Below are 14,331 nucleotides of genomic sequence, written 5' to 3'. Positions count from 1 at the left end.
AGTCTCTGAGAAGTTAAGTGTCATGTCTGAGTTCACAGAGCCAGTGAGAGATTTTTAGGGTTCTCCAGAGAAACAGAGCAATAGGATGTATGTGACTGTATATATTCCAGTTTACAATCTCAGAACACTAGTTACCTTTCAGAAAATGGCTTGAAGTCCCATGCCATCAGTCTTCCAGAAATTGAGAGGCCATAGAAAGGAGCATAGCTATTGGGAAATGGGAGTGGACAGAAGTGAGAGCTGAACCGGCAGGAAGAGTACTAATATTAAGCTAGACAGAAACACTGTGGGGCTCATGCCCAGAGCTGAGATGTTGCTGAAGTCTGGCTCAGGAATAAGCTATTGGTGGATGAGAAGGACAGAAACCTGGAGAGGTGGTGATTTTCTACTCCCAGCCATCTACCCCCCAAAAACCCATAATAAAAAGAAATACTTTTTTTATGTTTATTTTTGAGGGAGAGAAGATAGAGAGCACGAGCAAGGGAGGGGCAAAGGGGGAGGGAGACAGAGAATCTGAAACAGACTCTGTGCTGTCAGCACAAAGCCTGACGTGGAGCTTGAACCCATGAACCGTGAGATCATGATCTGAGCCCAAGTCAGATGCTCAACCGACTGACCTACCCAGGAGCCCCAGGAAAAATTTGACCCAGGTGAAAATAGGAGTATTATTTGCTTTATGAGTTTAATGTCTTTTTTAAAAAACCTTTACAGTTGTGTGTATGTTGGGGGCTGGGGGAGTATACTGTGTATATTTGTATGGGCGCAGGTTTTTATTTCTTATATGATATTGACTTATCAAATAGTCATTGTCTGCATCCTTTACAGATCCTCAAACTTTATGCATGGGAACCCTCCTATAAAAAGAAGATTGTTGAAATTCGAGAACAGGAGTTAGAAGTTCAAAAATCAGCTGGGTATCTTGCTGTATTTTCTATGCTGACATTAACTTGCATTCCATTCTTGGTGAGTGTGTATAATATTTCCCGTTTTGATTTTCAAATTTGGTCTGCAGATCACCTCCAAATTACCTGGACTTAAGGTGTCCAAAGTGGAGTCTTCTGTATCTGAAATAACATTTTCATGAAATGCAGTCGTTGATTTATGTAGATTAGAGAATGGAAGTTTTAAAGAAGAGGAAAGTATATGCATTCTCATTGGTCTGTATTTTTTACCTATAATACAATTTTGTTTCTTTACAAATTGCTCACAGATCGACCACTTGCCTTTCTATCCTTAAACAGTATAACCTGCATTTAAGAGTTTCATTTCAGGTATAAAATTCCTTGATTGGTGTGATTAAGCAAGACCCAAAGGCATACTATATGGAGTTGGGAAGGGAATGAAGAATTATTGAGTGCTTCTCCAGCATGCCAGACAAGTTAATAGAGGTTGCCTTGTTTCATTCTTGCAATGATAAGGCATTGCTTTTCTCATTTCACAATAGGAAATGAAAGTCCATTCTACTTTGGTAATATCCTCAAAGTTATAGGATTAATATTCGGAGGCAAATTGATATGAACTGAGGGTGTTCTCTTTCTGTCATACCATGTAAGCGTTGGGAATTCCATGCTATTTAAACTAGAATATAAAGTGCCTTGAGGTATAAAGCGATGACTGAAAGCCAAAGGAAGACCAGACCACATAGAGCTGAAGCATCAATGTTAATCAAAGTTACCACTCCTGGTGGTGATGGGGGCCAGGGGAAGTTCCATATGTCTCCCTGGTTGGCAATTTTAAATATTATTATTTTTTATTTAGATAAATATATGAGTATTATGAAAATAAAAAGTGATATTTACATTTGGAATTCTTTGGTAAAAATGTCCAAGAAGTATTTGCTTAAGATAAGTCCTATGTACATGATAGCATATTCTCATGCATATATGAACTTTTCTGCCCTTTCTAAATGACACTTACAAAAGTAAATATAAATGTTATGAGCCATGATTTATTCATACTTTCTTCAGTTAATTTTGTGACTCACAGAAAGTATAATCATTACATATGAGTCCGGGTGTATACATATACCATTGGAAAATAAATTTACATAATACTCCATCTTAAAAAAAAAAGATGTACACATTTAATTTATTTTTTAAATTTTTTTTAAGTAAATTTCTTCTGAGAGAGAGAGATTGGACAGGGGAGAGACAGAGAGAGAGGGAGAGAGAGAGAGAAAGAGAATTCCCAACAGGCTCTGCACAGACAGTGCATTAGTACACATTTTAAATGGGAATCATTCCAGTAGGAACATGATATCTGAAAGAAGGGAATTGGGCCACATGGTCTCAAGGATGCCGTTTTCTAAGATACACAATTGTATTATCTAAATATTATTTTATATTCTTCAGCAATCATACTGAATAGTACTGGATTTTGGTAAACAACAATAAAAAAGGTTTTAACATTTTTTCCCCTATTTGGGGGGACTTTAACTCATACTGTTGTTAGCACTGAATAATTGAAGGAAAGAACATGTCTGTATTTTTTAGGTGTCCCTGGCGACGTTTGGCATCTATTTCTTATTGGATGAAGGAAACTTTTTAACAGCCACTAAAGTGTTCACATCTATGTCTTTGTTTAATATTTTGAAGCTTCCTTTGTTTGATTTACCAATGGTGATCTCAGCTGTGGTCCAGGTACATCCAAAATATGCTTAAACCTTAGAAGAGTCATTCATCTACTGAAGTCTGTGGTTTTGCACATTTTACTTCTGTGTCTTTTTTTTTAGGTTTATTTTTTGGTTTATTTCACTTTTTGTTGTTGTTTTACACTGCCTTCAAAATTAATCTCCCCGAATTAATGAGTAATAGGGAACATTAACGAATCGAAGGAATCATGTTTTCTTTGCCTATGCGTTTCTCCTATCAAAATGACTTTTAAGTGTTTCCATATAGGATATTGTTTTCATTGCTAAGTGTTAGTTTATTTTATTTAGCTTTTTAAAAGGTAGTGTTAGACATAATGCCATCAAAAGTCTCATTTTATGTTTTCAGTTGAAAAAATATTTAGCTAGATGCTTTGTATGGAACTTGATATGAATGTTTCTCCAGGGTTCAGCAACATTTCATCTGTACTGAAGGAATAAGACAGGGAAACAAGTGCACTGATAATGTCAGTCTGCCAACAAACCGTGTATGAGGTATCTGCTTCAGCAGATCTTTATTGTAATCTCCAGTCACTGGGGGCTCTTTTAATATTATTATAATGAGTAGAAAGCTGCTAAAACCACAGGGAATGTGGAGAATGATCCCTTTGCGCTGAGATTTTGTGTTAAATTTTTTGAATGTCAGGTTTCGATTTTCTGGGTGGCCTCCATTGAATCCTCTTCCTCAAGTCTGAGTTCATAAGCAAAGTGAAGCTTTGCTAATTGGAACCAGCTCTTTAATCTATGAACTTTGCCTTTAAATTTTTATATGATTTGATGGGTGCCTGGGTGGCTCCATCTGTTAAGCATCTGACTTTGACTCAGGTCATGATCTCTCGGTTCCTGAGTTTGAGCCCTGGTTTAGGTGAGCTCAAGTCCCGCTTCCGGTGAGCCCCACCTCTCTCTCTCTCTCTTTCTCCACTCCCTCTCTGCCTCTCATGAGTTTCTCTCTGTCTGTCCCTCACGCACTTCTGCCCTCTCTCTCTCTCAAAAAAATTGTTTTTGTATTATTTAAGTAAATAGTAACTTATAGTTACTAATAGTAACTGTAATGGCAATAATTATATTAAATTATATTAATTATATTAAAATTATAATAGTAATAGTATATTATTTGAATAAATATGTAGTGAATACCAAGTAATCCATTTTTGTTTTATCATACCTTTTCTGGTTGTTATTTTACTAATAATGACCAACAGAGGGCATAGAAGTACTATTGATGTGATGCTTCTAACAACTTGTTTTCATGGCATTCTGAAAAATGCCATTCTTAGAATAAGTATTGTTTTGGTTTTGAAATTAGAATCTAGCTAAAGGTCTAGTATCTCAAAGTGTTCTCCAACTCCTAGTGGTACACTACTGCCTTCACTAAATAAATATGGAGAACAGTTGTCAAAAGAAAGGAAAGGAAAGGAGAGGGAGGGAGGAGAGCGGGGGAGAGGGAGGAGAGGGAGGAGAGGGGGCAGAGGGGGGAGAGGGGGGAGAGGGAAAGGGAGGACAGGGAGGAGAGGGAAAGGGAGGAGAGGGAGAGAGAGAGGGAGAGGAGAGGGAGAGGGAGAGGGAGAGGAGAGGGGAAAGGGGAAAGGGAGGGGGAAGGGGAAAGGGAAAGGGAAGGGGAAAGGGAAGGGGAAGGGGAAAGGAAAGAGGAAAGGGGAAAGGGGAAGGGGAAGAGGAAAGGAAAGAGGAAAGGAAAGAAAGGAAAGGAGGCATACCTATATGCCGCACTTGGTAAACAAAACCGTGGCCCAGTACATCTTATCCACTAACAATAGATATCTTCTAGCATAGTGTGAATAAAAACATACTAGAGATTTCATGTAAGTCAGTTTCAGGAAAACAAAATTGATTTTATTTATCCTAATTGTAGGTAAGCATTTTATAGCTTTTTTACTAAAACTAAATGTTATTATTGCCAAAACTATTATTTTATACTCAGAAGCAGAACTCATTGAACAATTCTGAAGTTGCTTTTGAAAACTAATCTTTCTATAATTATTAATGAATTAGTCATTATGGCTTTACTAGAGTGTTAAGGAGTAGTTTTTGGCATATATGCCTTCCTGCATATATGATGTTTGTTTTGGTCTTTGATCCTTGAAGCTGTTCTTTCTTTTTAGGAATGAAATTATTTATAAACATTAAAATAATTCAAACTATGCTAACTGAAAATTTATATCAATATCTTCCATTTTCATCAAATATTTTTAATCGTACTGTAAAGTCCCAACAAAATTTTTTTAGTTGAAGCGCTCCTTGACCCCCAAATAAATTCCATCTGTGTTTATTCTGATAGACAAGAATATCATTGGGTCGGTTGGAAGACTTTCTCAACACTGAGGAGCTTCTTCCTCAAAATATTGAAACAAACTACATAGGAGGTCAGCATTTTCTCTGCCTTCAATATTTATTTGACTTCTGGGTTGAAGATAATTGGCTCTAAAATGCACCATTGTATTTATTTTTCTTCTCAGATCATGCCATTGGTTTTACAAATGCTTCCTTCTCCTGGGATAAAACAGGGATTCCAGTACTTAAAAAGTAAGTCATAATTTGGGAAAAATTAAAAACAAAAAATATTTTAGCATTGAATTCTATAATGTTCCATATTTTTATTTCTTGGAGTTAAAAAAAAATTAATGTTTATTCATTTTTGAAAGGCAGAGAGACAGAGCATAAGCAGGGGTGGGGCAGAGAGAGTGGGGGACACAGAATCTGAAGCAGACTCCAGGCTCTGAGCTGTCAGCACAGAGCCCGACGCGGGGCTCGAACTCACGAACTGTGAGATCATGACCTGAGCTGGAGTCGGCTGGTCAACCGACTGAGCCACCCAGGTGCCCCATATTTCTTGGAGTTTTTAAAGCAGAAGATGAATATATTGAAATTTACAAGGCTATTTTTTTAAATCTCTCACAATACCTTTCATTTTTATAGTTTTTTTTTCCCTTTCTTGCTTTCTATTCATTTCCTCTGTTTCCTCTGTAGCATTTGTTGTTCACAATTTGAAAGGTTGGGTATTCATAGAATAGTGTAGTCTCATATGAATAGAAGCAATTTCAAGGGTGATGCTCTAATTTATCTAGGAATATACATTGAAAACTGTAACAAGAACTTCCTATATCACTCTCTCCTTTTCTTGTCATGCAGCTTGAACATAAAGATTCCAGAAGGAGCTTTAGTGGCTGTCATAGGGCAAGTTGGATCTGGAAAATCATCTGTGCTTTCTGCCATGCTTGGGGAAATGGAGAAACTTACAGGAGTTGTTCAAAGAAAGGTAGAGCCAACAATACATTCATTCTCTATCTCCTAGTGTAATAGGCCATAGCCAACACATGGTTAGTGTCCTAAGAATTTATCAAATCAAATTGAAGATGCAAGTATGTAATGGGCATTTCTAGTTTGTAACAAACATTTCAATTTCCACAAAAATTGATTAGCTATGGATGGCTTAGTAACAGCATTCTGTCCTCCAAATACTTTAGCAAATCATTTATGAATGCTTATGGTAATTGTTTGATGATATTAACTGAATTGCAACCAATTATAGAGAAACTAATGTGATTTATATTTTAATTTGATTTGCTTTCTAATTATCATCCATTGCAAAGTTCCCTAAGTAATTACAGCCACATTTCTAAGAAGTCTTGTAGTTGCTCATGGGTAGGATTTTTGACCTAGAAAAAAATCAGAAAAATAATAATATTAATAGCTTACTTTTAAATTTCAGCCTTGGACTAAGGAGAGGACTACTCCAAGCCTTTTGTTCTATTCTTAAAGGTCAATAGGAATAAGAATCCAACAGGTTCTTAATCAGCTCTTTCTTTTTTGAAACATTAGACTATCTAATGAGTTTTTCCTTAGGTTTAACTAGCTCTTGGATAAAATACTAACCTAATACTAACCTACTCCTCACTTCTGATAAAATGGAGAAGTTCTATGGATGTGAGACCAGTTTCTTCACAGTTTTCTCTCTAGGAAGAATCAATTCCAACTCTTTTATTTTTCTTCATAATATGTATTTCCTCATATCCTTTTATCTTTCCTGATTCCAGCCCTCCAATGAATAGTTCTACATTTATTCTTCTCTCTCAGCATTACTGTTACTTATTTTAGGATCAACTATGATGTCTGGGACTTTTTCTGATACAATTATACTGAAATGAATAGCCCTACTTTTTAACCTTAAGTATATTGTGTTTGTAGCCCTGTGCTCTTCATAACAATTGCAGTCAGCCTTTTGTCTATAGTTGAAGATGATTGTACTATATCCTAGGCCAATAAGTGTCCTTTAAAAATATTATGATTATCATATTGACTTTATTTTCATTTAGTCTCTTCAGCTATTTTTACCAAGCAATTATTGCACACATACTGTGTTCTTGATACTTAGTACAAGCAAGATAAACACGAACATGACATACCCCTCTTTTTACAGAATTCATAGTCCGGTGAGAGAGATACTAAAATTAATTATGACGAGTATTTAAATCAGACATAAACAAATGGATCAAAGTATAAAAAACAACAGATTCTGCCTTGAAGAGTTAGAAAAATTATAGAGAGGAGGTAGCCTTTTATTTGATCTTGAAAAATAATTAGGAATTAATCAAGATAACAACAATATCAATTTTGGGTTTCATCTAATGCTTTAATGTGCAAAGACTTAGCCTGGTTCTTGGCAGAGTCAGATAGCTCCCTGTGAATTTTAATGGTTATTGTTATCTTTACTATGATTGTTGAGACTCTCATGGTAAGATTTAAAGATTATTTCTGATACCTTTGAGGGTTTGAAATTAAGAAAATGTTCATGGTTATGCAAGAAACCATAACAATGCTGTTCTTAATTATAAAGCTGAGAGAAAACCCTTTGTTTAAATTAAGCTAAGCTTGTGGAAGAGAGCAGATATTGTCTGTCAGTATAGTTGGCCACTTTGTCCTTCAGAAAGTTCTTTGGTCTGGAGCAGTGGCAGGACATGAGATGTCATATATGAATTATTTCCCAAAACTTTTTTAATACTAAATTTATAACTATCATTCTTCTTATCTCTGATTTAGTAATAATAATTATAATAATAGATGTGACACTTTGTGTTTACAAGGTGCTTTTGTGTTTTATCTTTCTGTTCCTCAAGGTTTCACATGAGAATTTTTTGAGGGATATCATGTTACAATGTTCAACCTCCGGTCTCCTGGTTGTCAGTATCAAAGGTTCACACCAGGCACTATTTATTCAGAGTATTCAGTGTTCGGTGTTGTTTGATGGAACATTACAGATTTGGAAGACCATTTTTGAATTAGCAAATCTTCTATTGTGGTTTTATTATTAAGAATAAAATGAAACAAAAACCCATTTTCATTTGTGTATAAAATTAAAATAATAGTATAAAAATTAAAGGAAAAACTTACACCTCTGTGAAAATGGATCAACTCTTCTGTAGTTCCAGTTATACCAGCACATCGAGTCTATACCTGTCAATGTAGTATTTAGTTTCTGTTTTATGTTTTGTGCCATTTTTTGCTGTTCTTCAGCCTTTTGCTCCTGTGTTTTTCATCCTCTTTCCCCTTATCTTGCCGAATACATAGCAAGTGTTCAAAATCTTTATCACTTGAGAATTGATTTAATATTATTCTAATTAAAGGTTATTCAAGAGCAATCACCTTTGTGTTCAAGATCAAGTCGGATCAGAATTACATTGTTTTGGATCAAAAGCCACTCCATGTCTTACATGCTCAAAAAAGAAGAATTAAAGTTAATCTTGGATCTTTAAAGTACCTGATAGAAATCAAAATGTTAATAGTTATATACATACGCATAAGTTCATAGGTCAAAAAGTACGTTCAGTGTTTTGCATTATTGTACAGCACACAGCAGTCAAAATAAATTCTTTAAAATCAATGTTTGGATAAAGTCCATGGGGTAGATTGAAAGGTAAGTCTCTAGTTCAAATACTGTGGGTCCTTTCTAAGAAAATAAGGGTTATTTAAAAGGATATTTTATGCAGCAGACTGTCATATATTCAGGAATCATTTTGAGACATAAAATCATCAAAAAATAAACTTAGGAACAGTGAGTATGTGGAAGACACAGATGTGCCACCTAGATCCCCCTTCTAGGAAGGGCTTGCCTCCCAGCTGTGGGAATACATATAGCAAGCCAGCTCATTCAGGGTTGGCCTGGCTAAGGCCCCACTCCTGAAGGTCAGGCCAATTTAGCCTAACACAGAACAACTCTGATGGATAATACTCCTCTATGTCTCTCTGGGGGGTTGGTCAAAACCTTGTGGGATCTGTATCACAGTGTGACTTTTCCATCTACCCAATCCTCCTACCCTGTTTTCTTCCACAAGCATTGATCCCAAGTGAGCAACCTGTACTTCAGGCTTAGTGTTATGGGCCAAACCTCCCGCCCCCAGATAGATATTTGGAAGTCCTAATCCCCAGAATGTGACTGTATTTGGAGAGACGATCTTTAAAGAGGCAATTAAATTAAAATAAGGTCAGTAGGGTGGGCCCTATTCCAATATGACTGATGTTCTTACAAGAAGAAATTAAGACACACATACTCACACGGAGAGAAGGCCATGTGAAAACTCAAGAAGGGAATCATCTACAAGCTAGAGATTTAGGCCTCAGGAGAAATCTTGCTGACAGCTTGTCAGACTTTTAGCCTCCAGAATTGTGAGAAAAGAAATTTCTGTTGTTTAAGCAACTTAGTCTGTAGTACCTTATAATGGCTGCTGGAGCTAATACACTCAGCCTCTACTTCCAGAAAACTCCACCAAAGACAGATAACTTTGAGAGAAACTACAGAGAAAGTAAATAAAAAAAGCACAAAAGTAACTCATTTGAAAGGGCCTATAATAAACATATATAAAATTAAAATGCAAATAGGATATATTTATATTTAAGAAATAACCTAGTTCTGTAAAAATTCAGTTTAAAGTTAAAAGAAAACAAAACCATGGACTAAATATGTTTATGTTCCTTTAATGTGGTACATGCAATGTTTTTTCTTTTCCCTTGTTAGGAGTGTTTCTTTTATTTCTTTCCTTTTTAGGGTTCCGTGGCTTATGTTGCCCAGCAGGCCTGGATTCAGAATTGCATTTTACAAGAAAACATTCTTTTTGGCTCCACCATGCAGAAGCAATTTTATGAGCAAGTATTGGAAGCCTGTGCTCTCCTTCCTGATTTGGAGCAGTTACCAAATGGAGATCAAACTGAGATTGGAGAAAGAGTAAGGAAAATATAATTCATCACATGCAGGAATAGAATTCCATTCAGCCATGCTAATAACATATTTATAGTCTTTTTTCTGAAGTCTTAAAGAGCTCTATACAACTATAATTTTTAAAAATTATTACAGAATTTCTATGAAAGAGATGGCAATATTAAGGACAAATAATTATCTATAATTGACTATTTGGAAAACAGATTTAAAATCAGCAGGGAATGCTGTGTCCACATGGGGGAACGAAAGCCTACCAACTGGATCATCAACACTTTGTTTTTAGCTGCTCCCATAATGCTGTTCACTGTCTAATGAGTGAATGATGTTTTGTGTTTTTCCTGTATATCTTGTGCGCAAAGTCAAGCCTAGGACAGTAGCAACAGAACACCAGTCTACAGCGGTGGCACCGAGGCCAGGTTCTAAAAAGACTCAGACGATGCTGTCGTTAATGTGCCTTCTCCATGTTTGCTCATTCTTGCTTAAGAGGATCTTGCTTCCCATATTCTTTGTTCTATTTTATTTTCATTGCGTTAATGAATAGTCATTACTCTGCCCAGTGTTTTGGAGTTTAAACAAAACAAAACAAGAGAGCATGAGCCAAAGTATGAACCCTGAGAGATTATCTCTGACCCGTGACTAAACTCTCCATTAATTAAACATGAATGCAAAAGCAGCCTCTGCCTGTGATTCATGTGTGCTGTGAAGATGGGTAAATGATCTTTACCAAGTGCTTTGAATTTCTGAAAAGAGTCAGCATAGTGTTGTTAGGCTTTTGTACCCCTGGCCCCAAGTTGTTTAATAGTGCTGTTATATAAATTGATAAATAAAATAATTAGAGAGCAAAAAGATAGAAAGTAGAAATATTTAAGATCTAGAATGAGGCAAAATTTATCTTTTAACGAGACTTATGTTGGCTTTGTTCATAGCCTGTTACTTTGCAGATGTATTTTCTCAAGTTATTAAATAGATTTCATTTTTTTTCCACCACATCTGTGTTGTCGTTTTTTTGTTTTTTGTTTTTTGTTTTTGGTGTCTTTGCTATCCCTTGGCAAAATGACACCATAGCTAAAATGATGCAGAAATGTGACTTCTTCAAACTTGTTAATACATACTGAATATTATGCTGATAAAGCCAAACTCTAACAATATGAAATGTTGATGGTATGTAAGTAAAAAGAATTTAAAGAGGAAGAAAATGCAAAATGTGAAGTATATATTAAATATAGGCATAAATGTCATCACCATATATAACTTACACTTTTTGTAATTAGATGTCTCCCAATCTGATGATATGCTTTAAAATAAACATGTAATTGACTATTTCAAAAGGAAATCTGTTTACAGCTGTTTATGAGACAACTAAGATAATGGATATAGAATTTTATTCATTTTTATTCATCTTTTCCTTTGGCATTCTTCAATTGACCACAAATATTTTTAAATCTATTATATGCCTTTTTTCTGCTATGGGGTACATAATGTTGAGCAAGGGAACTGTCCCCCTACCTTCAAGAGATTTGCAATCCAGTGTATCTCTGCCAATGATATTATCAGTTGTCCTTATTAATATTTATTAATCACCTAGTGTCAGACACAATCTATGTGCTGGGAGTGTAAGGATAAACTAGATCATAGGCTTGTGAGGGAGACTGATGTGGGTATTGCCATTTCTGGCAATGGGATGAGTAAACTGAGTATCGCAAGACAAGAATGGAAGGAACGAATCACTTTACTTGGAACAGTGGGTGGAAGATTGCTTTGGAAAAAGACTTCTTAGAGTGACTAGATTTTGAATTAAAAGGGAGGATATGGGCTCTAAGTAGAATGAACAGCTTGGGCCAGTCTGGCTGGCAGGCCACCTTCAGGTGAGGACAGTATCAGGAGAATGGTTGAAAGACGAGTCAACACCAGAACGTAATTATTGTAGATTTATACTAAGGAATTTGTTGTTGCTCCTGGATGATGGCAAATGAGATGTGGGCATCCCAGGTTTTTAAACAAAGTGATGACATAATCACAGGGTATGCAATGACAAGGCAGAGGATGAATTAGAAGAGTGATTGGGGATAATAGCTAATGTTGATTGTGTCTGTACTTGGTGTTGGATTTGTTGTAAACTTGTAAGTTTTTTAAATTTTTTACAAATATCTTTTGTTTTTTTGTAGTTTATTTATTGTAAATATCTTATTAAATGCTCATGACAAACCCATGAGTTGGGGGCTGTTATAATCACACACACACACTCACACACACATATTATATTATTTTATATATATTTTTGCATGCCTTTCCCCCCTGCTAACCTGTGACCTCCTCATGACAGAGGCTCAGTTTCATTATCTTTGAATCCCAAGTGTTATTAGCACCCAGAATATGATTATACAAAGGAGGTATTTGTTGAGTAGGCACAAGATGAGAAAGGCAAAAAAGCAATGGCATTTTACAATTAGAGGTAACTGGCTAAGTTCTGTGCTGCAAGGAAAGCTTTTAAGCCAGATCTGTAAACACTAAATATAAAATAAATCAAGTAAATTGGGCCTGGCCCCATAATTCTCTATACAGGGCTGTACATGTCGACTTTAATTCTCACATGGAATGATGGATATTCCTTATTTCTTGCTTCTTAGAGTTGTACTTTTGCCAACAAGACTTGTAGTAATCTTTCTACAGAATAAAATAGGACATGATGATTACTGCTTTAGTAATTTAGCTATTATTCTCAATTTTCTATGTGTCAATTTAAAAATGATCACTGGTGTCAGTATATGGTTAGCAGCCAAAAATCTTATTTAATATATCAGAGGCATGACTTTTCAGAGTTAGGGGATTGGAAATTCTTTTCTCCTTAATTGTTAGTATCTACTTTTGAGAGTAAGCAATTAAGAGAAAGCAGATATATCTGTTAATTTGCACAAGTTAGTAGCACTTGGAAATAGCGGATGGGGGCTAGGCCTTTTGTATTTTGGAATAAAGAAAGGTTTGAGGGTTAATCTTGAATTGTCATCTGTCCATGCTGCAGAAGAGAAATTGGATGTCACTCTATGTGCTTTGAGATTTACCCATTTTTGGTCATGGTTTTTCTCCTGCTCCATTTTCAGGGTGTGAATATAAGTGGGGGCCAGAAGCATCGAGTGAGTCTGGCCAGAGCTGTGTATAGCAGGGCTGACATCTACCTCCTGGATGATCCCTTTTCTGCAGTTGATGTCCATATTGGAAAGCAACTTTTTGAAAAAGTGATTGGGTCCTCGGGTATTTTGAAAAACAAGGTAGCCATAGTGTCATTTATGCTTTGAGAGGATAAAGGGAAGATAATCTGCATCGCAATGTGCCTAAAATTCCAGTATTTTGTTCATTTGTTGAAGCAAAGTAGTGAAATTTTACGTGAAAGGGGGGTATTACATTAATCTTTTTACAGACAAATTTTCATGAATATTTTTTAAAGTTTTATTTACAAGTTTACTGTGACAACAATTTATGTGATTGTTACTTTATAGACTGATACCACACTCTAAAGGGAATTTGTATGTCAAAATGAGTTGTTTTTAGTTTATTTGATTTTTTTGAAAAACGGTATTTTCATACATAGCAATTTCATAGAAAGTATTATTTTACTGACTATTAATTTGTTACTTAAAATTATGGTATTATTAATATAGCAATAACAATTCTGTTCTCTTGTGAAAGGGCCAAGAAGAAGGGTATTAATATTTACTGAGTGCATTCCATGTCTGATACTAAATTAGTTCATTTAGTTCTTAAACCAAGTCTCTGAATAAGTATTAACATTATTCCTGTTTTACCTCCGAAGGAACTTGCAGTTCAAAATAGTTTGATATAGGTTGCTTAGCTTAAGAAGAGCAGAGATTTTAATAACATTTAGAATTGTTGAATTATTATGTTATGCACCAGAAACTAACATAGTATTGTGTGTCAACTGTACTTTATTCTTTCTTAATTTTTTAAAAATTGTAAATGTTTATTAGAGAAAGAGAGAGAGATGGAGTGCGAGCTAGGGAAGGGACAGAGAAAGGTGGGGGACAGAGGATCCGAAGGGGAGCTCTGTACTGACACCAGAGAGGCTGATGCAGGGCTCACATACACAAACCTTGAGATCATGACCTGAGCCAAAGGCGATGCTTAACAAACTGAGCCACCCAGGTGCCCTCATCTGTACTTTAATTAAAAAAAAAAAAAAGAACAGATTTTAAAAAGTCTGTCTGACCACAAAGCCATACTCATTCCTTCATAATATGCATTTATGGATTTGTTAATATAAGCACTCTGGAAACATTAAATAAATGTGTAAAATGATAAAGTATATATCTAAGTAAATAATAGATAAATACCTTACTTATCAAAATTAACCCAAGATAAAAACTTATGGTTCAATCCTATGTGTGCGTGTACAGTAATATGGAAAGATTTAAAAATGAATAATATGAATTATGACAGTAAT

The 14,331-nt window shown here is 35.4% G+C and overlaps 1 protein-coding gene across 2 annotated transcripts in view; it reads left to right on the top strand.

The window, feature by feature from the left end:
• LOC106974549 (multidrug resistance-associated protein 1-like) overlaps positions 1-14,331 on the top strand; it is an 87,149-nt gene that overhangs the window by 33,694 nt on the left and 39,124 nt on the right. For both annotated transcript variants that reach the window (XM_015071802.3, XM_015071804.3), the window contains 7 exons: positions 826-963; positions 2,493-2,639; positions 4,944-5,028; positions 5,122-5,188; positions 5,795-5,921; positions 9,705-9,881; positions 12,974-13,141. In XM_015071802.3, coding sequence (XP_014927288.1) covers positions 826-963; positions 2,493-2,639; positions 4,944-5,028; positions 5,122-5,188; positions 5,795-5,921; positions 9,705-9,881; positions 12,974-13,141 — 909 coding nt within the window. The remainder of the gene's footprint in view (positions 1-825; positions 964-2,492; positions 2,640-4,943; positions 5,029-5,121; positions 5,189-5,794; positions 5,922-9,704; positions 9,882-12,973; positions 13,142-14,331) is intronic.

This window comes from Acinonyx jubatus, chromosome C2 (genome assembly GCF_027475565.1).
Source record: "Acinonyx jubatus isolate Ajub_Pintada_27869175 chromosome C2, VMU_Ajub_asm_v1.0, whole genome shotgun sequence".
Taxonomy (NCBI): Eukaryota; Metazoa; Chordata; class Mammalia; order Carnivora; family Felidae; genus Acinonyx; species Acinonyx jubatus.
Note: the sequence above shows the minus strand (reverse complement) of the source record. Positions and strands in the feature narration are given on the sequence as shown.